Source organism: Natrix helvetica (assembly GCF_964273705.1).
Source record: "Natrix helvetica genome assembly, chromosome: 6".
NCBI lineage: Eukaryota > Metazoa > Chordata > Lepidosauria > Squamata > Natricidae > Natrix > Natrix helvetica.
In genome coordinates, this window is record NC_138553.1 from 49,011,128 (window position 1) to 49,030,727 (window position 19,600).

Genomic DNA, 19,600 nt, shown 5'->3' on the forward strand with positions numbered 1-19,600 from the left:
TATTATAGCAGATGCAATTTAAGGAGGCTGAAATGATTCATAACTGCATTAGGCAAAATTTCATCAGAGATATTTTTAACAAGTGACTTTAGAAGCTAAATATTCTTTTCTACCCATTAACCTGAAAGACCAATGTGAACTGTGAATGTAGGAACCCTGGTTTTTAAATCTGTAATGACCTGTACAACGGAACCAAGCCATAACAGCTTCTGTGGTTCAGCATATAAAACATTTTTTCAGTTTCCTTTGTTTTTAAAGTAGAAATTAAACCAATCATTTTCTATTATCTAAAATTTAATAATTACTTCTATTATACATATGACGGTGAGCTCATATTGTATCACGAGCTCTATTGCAGTTTCTCCCAACCTAATATTTTGCAAGTGTGTCAGGTTTCCCAGCTAGCACAAAAATTCTGAAAACATTCCAGTACATCTGGATGGTACCAGGTTGAAAAAGACATTTCTACAGTTTCTAAATATGCCTTAAGACATGGCTTCTAAACCTGCCTTGTTTAACAAAACAGTTGATTATGAGACTGTCACCAAAAACCAACTTATTATGTGAATATTGTTACATAACCCTTAAATCAATGGGCACATTTATTTTATAAAAAAGGAACTTACCTCTGAGGTATGAACAACATCCCTATCTACAAGTTCAGCATCAACTGCCATAAGAATTCTGAGATAAAGGTCCACACCTCGAGGATTCAGGCCTACCACAGACAGAATATCAAAGAAAAACTTGGGCCATTTTGTAAGATATTCTGTAACAAACAGCAAAGCAAAGACCTGAGCTGCTTTGTTTCGTATAAATGTCTTCTCTGACTGAGAATTCATCATCTGCAAAAAAAAATGCATTTTTATCATTTTTCAAGATCTGATCATACATGAAATAAGCGGTTATAAGTATTTTTTAAAGATAAAGTAATCTATTTGGAAAATTATTGAAGCACATGGTAAATAATAAATTATATGAGAAAAAGTTACCTGTGCCTGTAGCCATGTTACTAGTGTTTCCCTAATTAGCTGTTGCTGTACTTCAGTTAGTTGAGAATACCTGAAACAGAGCATTAATATTAAAATATTTACAAACATTTCAGAGAAACATTCCTGCAGAAGCTTCCAGTATCCTGTTGGCTACATAAGATTTTGGGTTTTTAAATACAACTGCTATGGATAGGAATTTTTGCATTCGAAATTACACCGGAGTTAAATATGTAAAATAAAATACATAAACAGAAACAAGTAATTTGATCTATATATGCATACTTATATGTGTATGTTTACATGCATACATGCTAATATATAGTTCCTCTTAAGTTTCTCCCATTTCTAATTCAGATCCATTCAAAAATTGTGAATTTGGAAAGGACTGAGAAGATTATCTACTTCAACCTTTCATAAATATAAAGCAAGTATCTCACTTGTATTTAATTTGATGTTCCAAAACTTGAAAGCAGAAGAACTTGATGTGATCATCACTGAAATAGAAAAAAAAACAATCCAATAAATCTGGGATGAAAGAGTTTATTTGATATGTTTTATCTGAAGATGGTTGGGATAGGAATCTAGTCACTGATTAAAATTTTGCTTTCTTTATAATTATAATGGTACACAAATATAAAATTATAGACAAATATGTACATATGTATTCATTTACTGATTTCACTTACATTCTGCTCTTCATTTGAAAACCTAAATTGATATCTGGGTTCAAGCCAATCTCCTTCTAAATAACAAAATTGAATACTTTTTGCAGCAGAAATCATTATTCCAAACCATTTTTTGTTTAATGACAGGTTACAAAATTTAGCTATAAATACTATTAACTAGACATTGCTTCTGACCACTACAAGCAAAGTAGTAAAATATTATTAAAAATAGTCCAATTCAAGCAAGAGATTTTACATTTAAGCTATATTCCTAGAGATTGATCACAGAGTTGGGTGTAGATACTTCAGACTACTACACAGATATTTCAAGACAAACTAGAGATTATGGACATTCAATTCATATTACAACACGGGTTATGTTTAGCTATCAGCAAATGGCTTCAAACTCTAGCACGAGTGAACTAATGAATAATTTCTCCTAAAATATCTAAGAGATTGTTAAGTCTGTTAAGAGACAGAAATAGTATCTAACATGTAGGTTATGTTATGCCCATGCTGCTACAATATCTATTTAGACTAATAGCAGATTAGTCTTTTAGACTAATAGATTAATCTTTGGCTTGGATTCACATGTAAAAGGAGAAAATGCAGCATTCAGGTGCATAGAATATCTTTTAACTGAAAACACTAAATATAGCAACATATATGAAAATCGCAACACCATACATAAAAACAATCCAGTTTTTTGCTAATTTAACAGTTTTTTCCGCTATAATTCTAGTCCATAAAGTTAAACAAAGCTACATGAAGCACTCTGGAGGGCTGACAAACTTCCTGAGAAACAGAAGAGCATTCAGCTTTCATTAGTTCCACTATTTGTGTTGATCATGATATAACTGCATCAAACATTAATAGAGCTGCTTGCTTGAAATTTATATTTACAATTATTGCATATGCAGAGTAGTGTTTTACTTCATATGCAATTTCAATATGACTACAAAAATATAAACTAGCTGTTATGAATCAAGGGATCCTTGGTGCTCTCTGAGCTTGGTTGTTTTCTTGCACATTTCTTTACCCAAATTAGGCAACATCAGCAGTGTTAATGATGTTACCTAGTTTGGATAATAAAATGTCTTCAAGAAAACAACCAAGCTCAGAGAGCACCAAGGGCTCCTTATTTCAACGCTGAACTAGACATATTCCCCTTTATTGGCACTATTACGAATTATAGCGTATGTGAGAATGGCACTTATGCAATACACTCTTTCTTATCATTCTACTTAAGAAAAGAAACAACTTAAATTTTGTTACCTGTAGATTCTTTGGGCTAAAGCTTCAGCACATAGTTGCCAAGCATCAGGAGATATCTTCAACTGTTCAAAATAGGCCAATGCCTGAAATTATTTTAAAAATATTTTTGAATAAACAGATATTGGCATAATAAAAATAGTTGTTCTGATTCTCTACAACTTTGAAATAAAGTAAATTTAAGAAGTAAATTTAATCCGTGCAAAGTTGCTAAAGGAATAGGGGAAATCTGAGAGAAAATAAGTGAAGTAGAGGTCTGTGGAACAGCACTTTGGTAGAAAACTGGAGGGGGGGGGAGGAGACTGGGGTAGAAAACTGGAGAAAAAAAAAATCTCATGCCCAATAGAATAAAATATTAATGATAAAACGCACAGAAAAAACAACATGTTTGACCATATGAAGGCTTAAAAATGAGTGGAAAGCCTGACCTCTATTCTCTCTGTCATCCATATTGTCATTTGTGAGATCTGTTTACAATTCCTGACATATGAATAGGTCTTCATAAGATCAAGAATCCTGCAAATAGTGCAGAAAGATTTGCAGACCAGCAAATATAAGAGTATCTCCCTTTTTCATTTTCTAACCTAACATGGGGAGGTGAGAAAGAACATTGGTTACGAGTATGATCATTATCACCTCACATATTTTGATGAAAACCTGAAGGAAGAATTAATTTAATGCAGGTGTTGGCAAATTCCTTCCTATTGTGAATCAAGCCCCCTCCATGATAAACTGCTGGGGATCATATGGCAGATTGGCACTAATTACAAGCCAGAGAGGGATCAAGAACAAAAAGTGTGTGGAAAATCTCACTCTCTATTTAATACATATTTTAAATTTTTTGACATTGTCATCTGCTTCTCAAAAAAACATATTGCCAGTTTAACTTAATCCAATACTACCCATATCTCAGCTGGACTTTGAGGGATTGAGAAGAATACCCAGGTCACAAAAGAAAATAAACCAAAAAGAAAAAGGACAAAATTGGGGTGGTAATGACAATGCAGTAATATAAATGCAATGTTGTAAAAAATAGGAGTGCATGGAGGAGAGATAAAAATGTTAAGAAACAGGTGACCAGGACTATGAAAGCACTTGGTGAAATCTTGACAGAGCAATGAAATGGTAAGGATTGCTTAAGAGAATTGTGAACTAGAGATGAAAAGATCTTGATAAATGTTATGTAGCTTTAAAAAAATAATAACTTGGCTATAAATCAGAAATATTTATAGCAAGGTGAAATTAAAGTGCTTTTCTTACTGAACTTCTTATAAAAACAAAAATTATGGGAAAAGCATAATTAAACTTACTCGCTGCCTGAAATCTAAATCAGCATTAGGATTTAATCCTAGAAGAGCTTGCTCATCCATTTCTGCTGCTATTCTCCAGCTTCTTTAACAGGATTATTCCATTCATACACAATCAGAGATACAAACATCTATGGATGAAATAAAATTAAGATGGTAGCAAAACTCTAAATTAAAGCCAAAGTTTAAAAGTAATTTTGTCTCAATGTAGATGAACTACATCTTAGACAAAAAGATTAGATATCAGAAAATCTTACAGTCCAGCACATCTGGAAACCTGAAACAGTCAATGCTAGGCAAGATTTTTTAAAAATTCTAACCAGATATGACGCAAAATAAAAGTATCATTATCCTATGTTGTTAGCAAAGGCATAGGCAATATGTTCTTAGCCACTAGTCTCTTTGCAGAAACCTCTCATGGTACCTGGTGTGATTAATTTTAACATACAATTTTAAATAAACAAAATAAAAAGCAGACATTTTGCAAAGCAAAGCAACATAATCATATTTATTTCTAAGATTCCATCTGGCTACCATAGATATTATTAGGAAATGCAAAACATGAACACAGTCCTCTGGTTTCTTTCTGCAGACTTACCAAGAAAAAATAGAAATGATAATTTGGGAAATACAAAGCATGCTGGGAAGATAGATGGACAGGGAATTAGCCACCACTTTGCCTTAAAGAGAATGTGTTTTGTAAGTGAACAAAAGGAATCCCAAATGTGCTTTTTCAGGAGGCAACTTTCTTGCTTTTTTTTTCTTTTGAAGAGGTTTGGCTTTTCATTAAAGAAGCTTCTTCAGCTCTGACAGCTTTAGTGGGGAATGGAAGGATTTATATTTCTTGCAGACAGCTGATAACCTGCATCCTTTTAGAGGGTCCTTGAAGAACTTGGAGGTTTATCTGTGTCCTTGGGGTCACCTGAGTAGTGTTCCTGGTTCCTGTAGTCCTAGTAGGTTCTAGAGGGAAAATTGCAGACTACAAGAACCAGGAACACTACTCAGGTGACCTTGAGGACACAGAAAAACCTCTAAGTGCTTCAAGGACCCTCTAAAATGTTGCAGATTACCAGCTGTCTGCAAGGACTAGAAATGCTTCCATTCCCCACTAACCTGACAGAGCTGAAGAAGCTTCTTGAATGAGAAATGAAACGTCTTCAAAAGAAAAAGAAAAAAAAGTCCAGTTGCCTCCTGAAAACGCACCTTTGAGACAACCATGACCTGGATGACTGAGAATCTCTACAGACTGAAAAAAAGGAACTTTGAATCTTAATTTAATAATGAGATCTGTATGAATGCAATATGAAGATCTTATATTTTAGTGATCTAACTATTTAAAACATCAGTAAGTAATAGAAATTTATGAATAACCTTTGGAAGAAGAGAAATACTATGAATTCTTTGCGATAGTAACAGGGCTGTTAATGAGCAAAACAAGAGCCCACATGCACAAATCCTTTCTTTCTTATTCACACATCTCTCTAGCCTCCAACCCTGACAACAATCCAAATGCTCAACTTATGACTACAATTGGAATCACAATTTTGATAGTTAAGTGATACAACCATTAAGTAAGCCATCATGTTACCAGACCCAATTTTTCAACCTTTTTTACCATGGTGGCTAAGTGATTCATGTGATTAGGTGCAGTCCCCAACTGCATGTTCCCAATTGACTTTGCTCATCAGGAGCCTGCTGAGAAAATTGCAAATTGCAATTATGTGACCACAAGATGCTTCAACATCTTGTAAACATGAGCCAAGTGCCTGAATTACAATCACATATTGTGCATGTGTGTATACACACATGCTCATCCAACTGTTATAATTATGAGGAAAGGTAATAAGTCACTTTTTCAAAGGCCATCATAACTTCAACTATCATTAAATGAACAGTCATAAGTTGAGGAATATCTGTAGAAAGCAACAATTGGCTGACATATCAACTTTTGATCAGATTTTCAGGGAAAAGAGATTTACTATATTCCTATGCCATCTTTCAGGGTCCAGCCCATTTCAAAGAGGCATATGACTTCATTTAAAATTCAGCACAGGTACTAATAAAACATTAAATCAATGGTATTCATTACCATTAATGAAAAATAGGAGAAAGCAAAAAGATGTTTAAAACTATTTTTAAAATTGATAAATAAGCCAAATAAATAAAAATCATATGAGAATTTTGTATAACAATCTATAAAATAGATTATAAATGATAATCCTGCCAATAGTTAATTCAGAAAGTGAGACACTAAGGAGGACACTTGACCTAAAATGAATGTGACACAACAGAACTCTCTAGGCACCTGTGTCCTGAAATATAATTCAGTAGAATTCTGTGATAATTGTTTTCAGATATGGAAATATAAGATTGTAACCTGAGTTATAACCGTGTGATGAGTCAAGTAAGTGCAAATGCATTAATTACTGCAATTATGTCTGCTTTATTAAAAAAACACAATAGTTTAGTTTATGTAGGTTAGGCTTCTTAATCAAGACATGTTGCCTACCATTGTCATACACATTTTTCAACAGTCACCCAACACCCTCATAAATTTCTCTCTCTGAGTAGAAAATGAATGCATGAGCTCACTTTCTTCTCAAGAAAATCTGGCAAAGAGCTTTGTAGTTCATGTGAAGAGTATGTAACCAACCAATGGAGAAACAGGTAAAACTTGAATACTATCTGGAACATGTTTTCTGAGTTGAACCACCCTCCACTGATTCAATTTTCTGTAGGTTCTAAATGGTCGCAAAGAGAGGGCTGTCATGCTTTTCTTTAGCTCCTTGCCTCTGGTTTCTGCGTCATCACTGCTATTAAAGAGAATGAAGGGACATTTAAATGCTCACCAAAGTGTCATGGGTTATCAGGAGGATTTTTAAAAATCCTACCATCTACTGGCTTGCTATATCCTCAAGTCAATTTTTTGTGCTTCAAGCTGATCTGAAAGGAAGGGTAGGGGCAGGAAAATCCTAAAAAGGCAATATTGTCTGTATTAAAATAAATGCAAAGGAATTCTAAAACTCAACGACAACAAAACATCTACCTATTTTAGTACTATAAATAATAAACTCAAGTCATCCAGAGCACGGGTGTCATGTGACATATGGGGACATTTTCCCCTTTCGCTAAACTGGTCGTGGCCCCATGTTACTCATCTGGCCCGTGGGCCATGAATTTGACAGTTCTGATTTAGAGAATGGTACAGTCACCCCCTTGTCTGAATTTTGCATACAATGCTCATCTACCATATTTTTCAGAGAATAAGACGCACTGGTATATAAGACACACCAAGATTTTGAAGAGGCAAATTAAAAAAAAAAGTTTTTGCACTCACTCTGCAGACCTCCCAAAAACGGCCTGTTTTCGCTAAAACAGGCCCATCCCCCCAAAAGGGCATGAATAGCCTTTAGGAGGCTTGTAGAGTGCTTCTGGGGGCTGCAGGGGAGAAGGCAAAGTTGAGCAAAAAATGGCCCATTTTTCACTTATTTCTGCCCCCCCAGCCCCCAGGAGCATTCTGAAAGCCTCTTAAAGGCTATGCATGGCCATTTTGGTGAAGGGGCGGGGTTTCAGGAGACAAAAAATGCTGTATTCAGTGTGTAAAAGACGCACCCAGATTTTCAGCCTCTTTTTTGAGGGAAAAAGGTGTGTCTTATATGGTATATAAATTGCAGCACTTGTTCTGTGGGAAGCCCTATGGGTTTTCCAGTGGTCTATTGACTTATTGGAATTAGATCATTCATTTTCTGCTGCCAATGATAACAGAAAATCAGCAATCGCCAATAAGCTGATAGGAAAAAGAAAGAGAAAATGATGAGATATATATGTGAGTTCCAATGAATAAAGAAATCTATCTTCAAACCTATCTTCTAAAGCAAGGGTGCGAGACGATATTCCAGGGGGTGCGAAATATGGGTTTAAAATTTCAAAATTATAGTGCATATGTATAATTGTATACAAATTATATGCATATAATTATATCTGGGTGCCAGAATATATCAGAAGAGTTCTAGGAGTACAGGGTATAGAAAAGGCTGGGAACTCCTGATTTAAAGGTTCAACTGGATAGTTGTTCCATTTATATTATTGCTGGGTCCAGACTTCAAATTAATTATTGTATAATATGGGTTTTTTTTGTTTTTGCGAACCCATGTGCTATAATTTGTAAACCATTATTTATCACTTATAATGTGTGAATCAATGAATTATGAATTATCAATCAATGATTAAACACTTTATAATTAATGTAGTTTAGGAACTCACTATGTACTAGTGAGCATCACCAATGGCAGATTGCTTTATAAATATGAAAGTACAATTTATTATTGGACTTTTCATCAATTTGCAAATTGTCACTGTAAATAAAGTAATATGTAACATTTTTTCTTACTACATTTCATTATTTTAACTATTTACAATCTTCTCAAAATGACAAGTTTGTATATATTAGTTTATGTGATTGATGAAGTGGACTGTAATGTCATAAAATTTTTGTCATAATAAATTAGTCCATTACCATAAATCTTTTATTTTCTATGATTCACTTATGCATGCAAGTTATTGCTACTGTACATGTAGATAGAGTAGAAAAAGAGTTTTGTTGTCCTATTTGAGAATATCACCAAGAAAAATCTTATATTTAAAAGTATCTATTAATATATTGCAGCTATGTTCTAGATGATGATATGTGGGCAACAGGATATTAGCTTCTACAGTATTTAATAGATTAGATAACTACTTTGTATAGAATAGGACAATGATGCTTCGGGTGAAATTGCTTTTCATTTGTGACAGATTGGTCAAAATGTGTTCAGAATTATCCTTATAGTTAGCAGGAATGTTGCATGTGACACATACCACTAAGACTGGTAACTAGGTCTCACCTTCTCTATTTTATTGAAAGGCATGATGTGAAATCCTCAATGGATAAAACCAACTAGGGACATCAAATATATTGAGCCAATCTGATAACAGTGATCACACATAGAAGATTCAGTTTTGGAATAAAAGAGGAGTAAATAATAAAAGTAATGCTTGTGGCAACACCAGAGGAATATTAGGATGTGAATGAACATGCATTTCTGTAGACATTGGCAGGGTTGTTGGCTATTTGAATAATTTACAGTGACTTTTAGATAAGCATATTTATTACTTCTTGAACTGCTATCTTTATTTTGTATATTCCCATTCATCATTTGGCTGAACTATCAAAATGACATCATATATATTATTTTAAATAATGCTTTTCATTGTCAATTCAGTATAAACATGGGCATAAATTTATCATGAAATAAAGTTAATTGCTAATTAAGGTAGATGACCCAAGAAGAAAGCAACAGAAGAATATGAGACAGAAACTACATTTCAGTTATCAAGTAAAATAAAAATCTGTTTTCCATTATAATGCACAAATAATTTATTTTCCCCATCATAACACCTTCTGGTACTGGTAGTGATAAAAGTGGCTGATCATTGGGAAACTGATGCATGGCTATTCTACATAGGTCTCTTCCTCAAACGCAGATCTTTCAAATGAAGTGGGATAGCTAATCAGAATTTTCAGGCAGCTGGCTAAGAATTTTGGAAACTAAGAAGCCAGAACCTTAATAGTGCCCCAAGTTGAGCACGGGACGAAATGAAGGGCAATGAGGCACGGGCCAAGGGACAGGAGGTAATCTATGCGGCTTTAGGTTAGTAAGGCCCTAAGAGAAGGGGATCCATCCTCAAAGAGCACAACCTCCAAACTTGATCACTGGACTTGGAACACGAGGCGGCCACGCCATTGCACCATGGGGCCTCCTGGGCCAAGCGATTTCTCCTTTCCGCATTTAAATAAAAGTTGGGTAGTCCCAATCTCCTCCCGAATTTGCAAATATGGTCACCCTGGAAGCGCATTCAGCCTTCCAACAGCCCCCGTTCCCATTTCATTACCTTCCCAGCTATTCCATCAAGGAGAGCTTGTGCCTTCTCGCACTATTGGGAGGCCGCTACAAAGCAGGGGACCCGGGCAGAGGAAGCCAGGGAAGGCCACCCGCAACAGACTTGCCGCTCCGCCAGGAAACACGCAACACGGCTAACGCGCCTCTGGGGGTTCCGCAGCACCCCGATCTCTTTTCACACAGTTCCGCTCGGGAAACTGCTCCAATCTACGAACTACATCACCCAGCATATCCCGCGACACCAAACTCCAGATTCGCCAAGCAATAAACTGCCTCAGAGAAAATCTGGAAGCCAGAAACAGGTTTTTCTTACTTTAAGCTCGCCAATCAGGGGAAGAAAGCACGTTGCACACTGGGGAAAAAAGCTTTCGGCTTAGGCGCAACTCAAGATGGGAGTCATAGTTCTCGAGCCTAAGTCAGAAAAGACGAGCTATTTTTCAGCCTTTCTATTCGCTTTGCGTCCTTATCAATAGCCCACATCTTTAGCTACGCTCAATCACTATGTTGGTCTTGAATGAAAAAACCTCTTGCGTTGAATCGTTTTAGCTCCCCTACTTTTTCATCGACCGGCAGACAGCTGACCTACTTGGAATATGCCAGCGCTAGATAACTTCTATTTAAATATCATGACTTGTCTAAAGGAATGCTGGGAATTGTAGTTCTGCAAAGCGCTCAACTGCAATGTCCACGTAAACTTTCCTGGAAGAAAGTACTGAATCAATGCAATAGTTAACCTATCCGATTATTTCCTGATTTCACTCCCAATGTAGTTAACGTACAATTACAACCTAAAACTAATGTAAAACAAATTGGTGCCCGGAGCTTTAGTCGGAAAATAAAGCAATGCGAGGCTGGGACAAATCTTCAATAAAGAAGCTTATAATACTTCTAAGTATTGTAAGATATATTCCTGCAGATACACTCCTGCTTCGTTAATTCTATATTAACAGAACAGGAGCCAACAGCATCCATCTACCACCTAAGTGAAAGCATAGGCTAATTGTATTTATTTCTAATTCCTTATTTGCACAAAAATTCCCCAAAAGGGGCAAATGCTACAGTGAATATAGACCTTTTCCTATATAAAAATCAGAAATGAACAAAAATGAAGCATAGAACTAAAGATGCCATTCTCTCTCTCCCTCCAGCCCTCCACAGACACACGCGCACGGGCACACACACTTTAGACTGGGCAAAATATACCCCATCACACTCAGCTGGACTAGGTTTTCCAAGTCCATTAAATAAAATACATTCACCAAAAGTGAATGGATAAGTGGTTCAGTGTAATCAGGAATGCAGTAAACTCTTGGTATATTTTAATACTGAATAAATTATAATTAAAAGTCCAAAAATCTCTATCAGTTTGGAAATTACATTTTCTATATATGTTATCATAATTATATTCAAATTACATTTAAATTTGGATCCCAATTCAATTAGGCTAGTTATTGATGAGATGGAGATTGATCCTGCTGGATGCAGCCTATTTGCATTTTCTCATAGGGTTCTTCGTTTTCTGTGACATATCTAGAGCCAACAACTGGTAATATTATTCAGTCTATAGGGAAAGTTGGATTTTAAAAAAGCAGGATAGGAAGGGTACCAAAACTCTTCTGATGTTGGAGAGGACTCCCAAGAATACCATGGACAGCCAAGAAAACAAACAGATCACTGAACATATCAACTCATTCTTACTCAAAGCACAAACGACCCAGCTTAAATTATTATCCTACACTTTGGATGTATTATGCAAAGACCTAGCCCTCTGGGAAAGGCTGTAATGCAGTTTTTTAAATTAATTTTTTAAACTGAAAACAGTATTCTAGTTATAAATAAAGGTACCTTTAAGCGTCATCCTTCTCTCAAATAATAAGTCTATTGGCACAGTTTTTGACTGGACTCTGGGATTCGTTCAAAAGAAGAAATAAAGCTATGCAAAAGTTTCCAAATTACTTATACATTTGTTACATTGATATACCATCTTCCCTTCAAGATCTTTGAGAAGCATCCTGTTCCCTCCAATATTTCCCCACAACACCGTGAATTAGGCTAGCAGAGCAAGAGTAATTCGGCCCGAATCGCCCAGTGAGCTTTGCGGTTGCACCACGCTGGCTGTCATTAGGGAGCCTTCACTTCCACAAAGGCTTTAGATTACCCTGCCTAGTCGTTTCCAATCCGCAGCTTGTAGCGAACCCACCATTGCCTTTTTTTCCCCCGACTGACGGTCTGCACCAGTGCAGAGACCCAGGCGAAATTGACTTCCGCGCTCCAATCACCCAGTTAACTATGGCGTGTTCAGAAATCCTGTACATTAAGCAAGCCATAAAGATAAAGGTTCCCCTTGCACATATGTGCTAGTCGTTCCCGACTCTAGGGAGCAGTGCTCATCTCCGTTTCAAAGCCAAAGATGTCTCTGTGGTCAAGTCAAGTCAAGTTTTATTGTCATTTCAACAATATACAGTACAGTACACAGTGAAACGAAACGTTTCCCCAGGACCAAGGTGCTACATCAGACAAAGCAGGACACAGAGCTACATATAGCTCTGAATTTAAGAACTTAAAGAGAGAAAAAATACACAAGCTAAAAAAAAATACACAAGCTAAAAACACAAAAAATATACAAGCTAAATACACAAGTATTTATGGTTCCAGTTTCTTTGTGTTGAGGAGTCTGATGGCTTGTGGAAAGAAACTGTTACACAGTCTGTTTGTGCGGACCCGAATGCTTCTGTACCTTTTTCCAGATGGCAGGAGAGTAAAAAGCATGTATGGGGGGGGGGGGGTCAGCCACAATGTTTCTGGCTTTATGAATGCAGCGTGTGGTATATATGTCCATGACAGCGGGAAGAACAACCCCGATGCTGTCCTCAGTATTCGCTTGCGATCTAAAACGGTGCAATTCCCAAACCAGGTGGTGATGCAGCTGCTCAGGGTGCTCTTGATGGTCCCACTGTAGAAGGTTGTGAGGATGTGTGGTGGAAGCTGTGCCTTCCTGAGTTTCCTAAGAAAGTAAAGACGCTGCTGGGCCTTCCTTGTTATGGAACCAGTGTTGCGGGACCAGGTGAGATTCTCCGCCAGGTGAACACCAAGAAATTTGGTGCTCTCTACGATCTCCACGGAAGAGCCATTGATGTTCAGCGGGGAGCGTGGTCATATGGCCAGCATAAGCAAGCCATAGGTTCATATTATGTAGGAATAAAACTATTTTAGCTGTTTAAACAACAATATAGCAAACAGCAAACAAACCAGCGAAAACTAATAATAGCACTGTTGGTCTTCAGAAGTCATCAAAGCGGTTCATTAACCATGAGAGAGAAGGGGGGAGGGGAAACACACCCGCCCAAATCGATTAGAGAGGAATCAAAGCTTTGCCTAAAACGCACTTGGGCGATTAGAAGATGGTGAAACCGGGCTTTTTAAGACAGACATTTCTTATATCCAATAAGAACGCCCAATAGTCGGTAGCCGCTGGTAGGCAAGGCGGTACTTCGCCTCGGCAATGGTCACGTGTGCGTGCTGCGCCTGCGAAACTTCTTTTTCTGGGCGTCCGTGAGAGAGACGACACCATGAAGGCGTCGGGGACGGTGAGTGCTGCGCGTGTGGCCTTGCTGGGGGTCTGGTGCGGGGAGACCTCTGCTGCTGCTTGGCCGAAGAAAGGCGAGCGAGGCGAAGAATGGTAAAAAGGCGGGGAAGGAATCTCCGTTCGAGAACCTACTTGCAGTCGTCTTTTTCCTCTGCCACGAGTGAGCACCCAATATGGCCGTCTCCCCTGCTAGTTCCTGTAGCGTGGGCCCCGGTCGCCTGCTCAAGTCGGAGGATTCAACTCGCAACATCTTTACCGAACCCAGGATGCAATATAGTAGAAGGAGATTAATTGGGAAGAAAATGAAGTTGTAGCCATCCTACTCATATCATTCTTAGGTTCTTTTCGCTCTAGTCCTCGTATCGGTTTCCAAAATGGAACTCGAGGAGGTTTCAAATAGATAGTAGGTACTCTACCTCTGTAATTATTGTTTTTGAGAATCTTTATAGCTGAATTTACAGAGCACTCGGGAAGCGTGGGTTTTGTTTGATTTAGTAAAGCAGCTAAATAACACCTTTTTCTTATGGTAAGTGCATCCCTTGATCAAGTTTGATTCTAAAACGAGAATGGATTTTTATTAATATTTCTTTGTCTTCTTTTTTTTAAGCTGAGGGAGTATAAAGTTATTGGGAGATGCCTTCCTACTCCCAAATGTCCAACACCACCCCTCTATCGGATGCGCATCTTTGCTCCCAACCATGTTGTTGCAAAGTCCCGTTTCTGGTATTTTGTCTCACAGCTGAAGAAGATGAAAAAATCTTCTGGGGAAATTGTATACTGTGGACAGGTATTATAATAGGAAATGGAATAGATTTAAATAAATATTGAAAGCGTATTTTCTAATAGTGCTTATCCCTAATACTTATAAGTACCTATACTCATTGGATTAAAATGGTTTTCTCAAAAAGTTTGCCTTAAACTTTCCATTATTGGTACCATTATGATGTATAAAATTCTTAAATTACTTTACGCTATTTCATTTCATGACTGTTGATGAAATGAATGACCAGTTTATGTCCAGCATGTAGAGACACTTAGTTGATCATTACTTTGGATAGAATGCTAGAGAAGCAAACCAGTCCTGGTTTCTTCAGAGAGCTACTGGTTGATTCTATGTGGTGCCTATGCTAATGAAGAATTAATCTGAGGAGGCCTTCCATAGGTCTATAAATATGTTTATAGAGATAAATCTGTCCTCAACAGCAGACCATGAAATAGGTGAAGTAGTAATAAATGGAACCAATTTTGTGTCTGCTGAATTCAAAGCACTTTGAGTGGGCAAAGAATCATAGTATAATGCATAAAGATAAAGATTTCAGTTTGTTTCAGGATTAGATTCATGTAATCTTGGGTATGTTTTTTTATCCTGTCTAGTCAGATTCAGGGAAAATCTAATGTATTCTGTGGAAATTGGATTACAGCTTTAGGATGTTTGTTCATTGTAGACTTGACATGCTAATTAAAACAACACTGATTAGTTTTCTGTTGTTTTATCATTGGTATTTTTATACTGTTAGGTTTTTGAGAAGTCTCCTCTGAAGGTGAAAAATTTTGGTATCTGGCTGCGCTATGATTCTCGTAGTGGAACTCACAATATGTACAGGGAGTACAGAGATTTAACAACTGCTGGAGCTGTTACACAGTGCTGTAAGTAGAGGCCATTTCAGTATTCATCTTAAGATATCGCTATCATAAAAGAAAATAACTGTTGCAGAATTGGTATTCCTCAGTGTTGGTTTTACAATAATGTTCCTGTTACTTTGACTACTAGCTAATGTATTCTGTCTTTTTACTAAGAAGATAGTAAATAATGGTTTTTTTTGTGGTGCCTTTAAATCAATTTTGACTCCTGACAACTGCCTGGATAAATCCAAGCAGTTTTCCTGGAAAGATTTCAGAAGCGGGTTGCCATTGTCCCCTTCTTAGGGTTGAGAAAAATGACTGGCCTGAGATCACCCAGTTGGCTTTCATGGGATTTCTGCTCTTTAGCCTGCTGCTTTAACCACTACACCAAGCTGGCTCTCAAATGGTAATATAGGTAATCCTTGACTTACGACCACAATCAGGCCCAAAATTTATGTTGCTGAGTGAGACAGTTGCCAAGTGAAATTTGCCCCATTTTACCACTTTTTTTCCAGTTGTTAAATGAATCACTGCAGTTAAGTTAGTAACATGGTTGCTAAGTGAATCTGGTTTCCCATTGAATTTGCTTGTCAGGAGGTCACAAAAATGATTACATGCCGCCCGCTCCCCCCAACACTGTAACCATCATAAATATGAGTCAGTTGCCAAGTGTCTGAATTTTGATCACATGATTCTGGGGATGCTGCAATGGTCGTAAGTGTAAAAAATGGTCATTAATCACTTTTCATTGCTTTTCTAACTTCGAACAGTCACTAAATGGACTATTGTAAGTCGAGGACTGTGTACTGAATGTTAAAATTGAATTGTTGAAATGTGTTATATATTGCAATTTGGTAGAGTCATATCTCATATTACGATTAGTTATGACTTATAGGTTATTTTATACAGTGCCATTTAGACAATTTTAGTTTGATTATTGACTAAGCTACCTGACATGTATTTCAAATCCAAATTGTCCATCAATTCAAGGCCATTTGAGTGTGTCCCAGAAGGCCTTTATTGGTATTAGACAATTATTGCCAAAGTAAAAAAAAATCAAAAATTAATTTGGACAATATGCAAGAAATTTGCTATAGATACTTGGAGTATGTCCATCAGTAGCTTCAAAGTTTTATATTAGATAAGTTTCTAATACCCAAAACATTCATTCAGTTCAGAAAAAGTCTTTATTGGCCTAGTTGAGTTAGTCAAAGGATGCTTTAAAAAGGTTCCCCTTCTATGCTGGATATGTAATAAATTTGAAGAAAAATATGAAATAGATATGTCCACTTGTAATTCCTTCTCAGTTTTATGCTAATGTTGAACCACATTCTTGGACAGATGTCAGTGTTTTGTTAATTATCCTTAAAACTGGGAATCTTTTAATCTGTGAGGAATTTAGGGTAGATTGGTGTTGAATTTGCTGCAAAAAAAGTAATATATTCTTGGAAGCTACTTGTGCTCCAGAAGTTAAAACTTGTTTTAATTAAAAAATGTCAACTTTCTGCTTTCAAATTAGCTTTGTTCACAAAGATAGGCAAGAATTGATAATATTATTTATGGTCTAGGCTTAATTTATTGCTTAAAATTAAAGGAAGTTATATAATTTGAATAGTTTGTGTGTTTCGTTTTATTTGTGGTTACTTTTAAAAATAAATTCCTAACTACGTTTGTTTATCTCCCTTGCCCCGGTTTCCCCCTTACAGTTTTTAATAGGTTTCTTTTTAGCAGTGTATAATATTTTATAAAATAACAATATGATTAATTTAAATATAACACAATATTTTTTTTACAAAATGTTATAGTTTGTAAAAATAAACTTGGAGAGCCACACATTTCCTTGGGAAAGCAGTTAAATTTGGCTATCTTAAGATAGATAGATCAAGGATTACATCACAACATAATTTAAGCCTTTCTAAATAAATTCAACATATTGAATTCCTATATAAATGTTTATTGCATATTTAGCTTCCTTTAAACCTGAAATTCAAGTCCACCTGATTTTAAAAATTATAAATAACATGCCATGCATTAATTCATTAAAAAAATTTAAACATTATATTCTTGGATACAAATGATTGAATGTAGTTATTGTACTTTTCATTTCTAGAACTTGTTGATTCTCCTCTAATTAAGCTTGCTCAGCTTATATGGCAGAGTCATAAATCATTACTAGTTTTGAAATTTTTTAACTGCATACAAACCCAAAGAGCATTGTTTATAATAAAATGTTCTTGTCATGTGTGCAGATATTAAATGTTTCTTGTCGCCTTTCAAGAGCTGAAGTGTTTTTGAAAGTGAAATTGAAGATTCTACAAAAATAACTGTTCTTATATGGAGATTAGTGTAAGAGAATTTAGATCAGAACTAATTCTTTTGCTAAAATGTATAATTCAATCGAATTGCAGATCGTGATATGGGAGCACGTCATAGAGCCCGTGCTCATTCTATTCAGATCATGAAGGTTGAAGAGATTGCTGCTAGCAAATGCCGCAGACCTGCTGTCAAACAGTTCCATGTAAGTAAAGCAAATTTTAAGTGTGTGTGTTCTCAAACTACAATTTGGAAATTTTTCTACTTTATATGAAACTGTTCATAATTCTGGTCAATGACTATAAGAAGGTTGATTGAACACACACATATATATAGTGAAGTTCCATTAATTTGGAGTCACAGACTGTTCAGGTAACTACAGAACAAATGGGTCACATCTTTCAGCTCAAATTACTGCAGGTTTGTTGGAAAAAAGCTGAAGAATACTTTGTGCATCAATTTGATCTTCTAGAGAAAATGAGATGTTAAGCTAACAAGCACATAATATTGAAAATGCTAATATGCCAGAGTTCTAATATGTAGTATTTTTTTTAAAAAAAACAATTTTCCAAAATGATTCAGTTTCTTATTTAGCATTATATGCTTGCTTTTAAAAGTATATAATCACTTGCCTTGTTTAATTTTTTTTTTTTAATATAATTGTGTTCTAAGAAATCCATCCTTTATTTTGCATAGAATAAATAATCACTTGGTACTAACATTAGAAATATGTGTGCTTTCACTAGAAAGTGTCGTTCTTAAAATTTTCTGAACATTACCCAAACTGATGAAATTTTATTTGGGCTTCTAATGAAATTTAATCTCTTTCTACAGGATTCTAAAATTAAATTCCCTTTGCCACACAGAGTGTTGCGCCGCCAGCATAAGCCACGCTTTACTACCAAGAGACCAAATACATTCTTCTAAATGTAGGCTTGATTGATATGTTCCATGTATCAATAAAGTTTTTTGAACATTTGATTGTGTTTTAAACCATATTTATCCTACTCTTATTTATATGGCTCTTCACCAGTGTGACTCTGAATGGCAACAGTTTTAAACATTTCAAACGTTTAGCAATAAGCATTAACTAGCAACCAAGACAAATACCAACACAACAGGTGTACAGGCTCCGAATCCAATCCTTCCAGCCCTTGCAAAGGCCAACAGATTCAAGGCCAATCTGAATTATGTTCCACAAAGCAGATGCCATAACACAAAAGTCTCTCTTCCTGGCATTTGCCAGATGAACTTAATTGACAAAATCCATAACATGTTTCTCATGTCATACACGATGGAACAAGTGGACATAATCAAGTAGAGGTGGTTCTGACTTTTGCAAATAAAATGCATCAAAAATTCAATATTCTGATATATCACCTTGGAATGATGTATTCTGGACCCAGCTCTACTATACCCTAATTATGCAGAAGGCTGAGGTGGTAAGAATTTTAGATCTTGCATAATGTTCACAGAGCATGTTTATTCACATCAATTTTCACAAGCAATTTCAACTTTATAAAAGCAAAACTTAATTTCTGTCTGCCAACGTGCTAAGTAAAGAGGCAGAAAACTCAATGTTCAATTGAACAATACATTTTCTCAAAAATAGTACTACAGTTGGAAGAAATATCTACCTGGCTCAGTTTCAAGTGGGGAGAAAGACGAAATATGGAGGGTGGTTGGAAAGTTGGTTTATTGATGGGTTTTGAGGTCCTGGGCAGCTGATCACATGGGGTGGAGAAAGGTATTTCTCCATAGCGCTGCTTGGAGAGTACAAGGATTGGGTTAACACAGCCTGTTTGCCCATGGACTGAGTAGATTTTTCCCCTCTGGCCACGCCTCCTTTGCCTCTTCTGGCTCAGTTTTAAAAACTCAGTCCGCCCGATAGGACGAGTTTGGG

The 19,600-nt window shown here is 36.2% G+C and overlaps 2 protein-coding genes across 6 annotated transcripts in view; one reads left to right on the forward strand and one right to left on the reverse strand.

Annotated features, from left to right (window-relative positions):
- Positions 1-10,761, reverse strand: part of XPOT (exportin for tRNA) — a 35,802-nt gene extending 25,041 nt beyond the window's left edge. Inside the window, exons 1-8 of one of the 5 annotated variants that reach the window (XM_081956983.1) lie at positions 10,489-10,761; positions 7,086-7,208; positions 6,216-6,292; positions 4,240-4,367; positions 2,933-3,015; positions 1,430-1,486; positions 993-1,062; positions 627-845 (exon numbers count right to left, since the gene is read on the reverse strand). In XM_081956983.1, the coding sequence (XP_081813109.1) occupies positions 627-845; positions 993-1,062; positions 1,430-1,486; positions 2,933-3,015; positions 4,240-4,299 (489 nt within the window). In that variant the 5' untranslated portion in view covers positions 4,300-4,367; positions 6,216-6,292; positions 7,086-7,208; positions 10,489-10,761. Of the gene's footprint in view, positions 1-626; positions 846-992; positions 1,063-1,429; positions 1,487-2,932; positions 3,016-4,239; positions 4,368-6,215; positions 6,293-7,085; positions 7,209-10,167; positions 10,426-10,488 lie in introns of those variants that run through there. The other 4 variants (XM_081956982.1, XM_081956985.1, XM_081956986.1 and 1 more) reach the window with 4 other exon arrangements.
- Positions 10,762-13,605: 2,844 nt separating this feature from the next.
- Positions 13,606-18,676, forward strand: RPL18A (ribosomal protein L18a). Its single transcript, XM_081957187.1, has 5 exons — positions 13,606-13,762; positions 14,369-14,548; positions 15,279-15,408; positions 17,793-17,902; positions 18,532-18,676. The coding sequence occupies exons 1-5, from the start codon at positions 13,745-13,747 to the stop codon at positions 18,622-18,624; spliced, it is 531 nt and encodes a 176-aa protein (XP_081813313.1). The 5' UTR covers positions 13,606-13,744; the 3' UTR covers positions 18,625-18,676.
- Positions 18,677-19,600: the final 924 nt, after the last annotated feature.

What these genes read in the sequence shown, in the direction of transcription:
- RPL18A (XM_081957187.1), top strand. An exon ending in AAATTGTATACTGTGGACAG is followed by an intron (nt 14,549 to 15,278) that starts GTATTATAATAG and finishes TTATACTGTTAG; the next exon opens with GTTTTTGAGAAGTCTCCTCT. An exon ending in TGGAGCTGTTACACAGTGCT is followed by an intron (nt 15,409 to 17,792) that starts GTAAGTAGAGGC and finishes ATCGAATTGCAG; the next exon opens with ATCGTGATATGGGAGCACGT.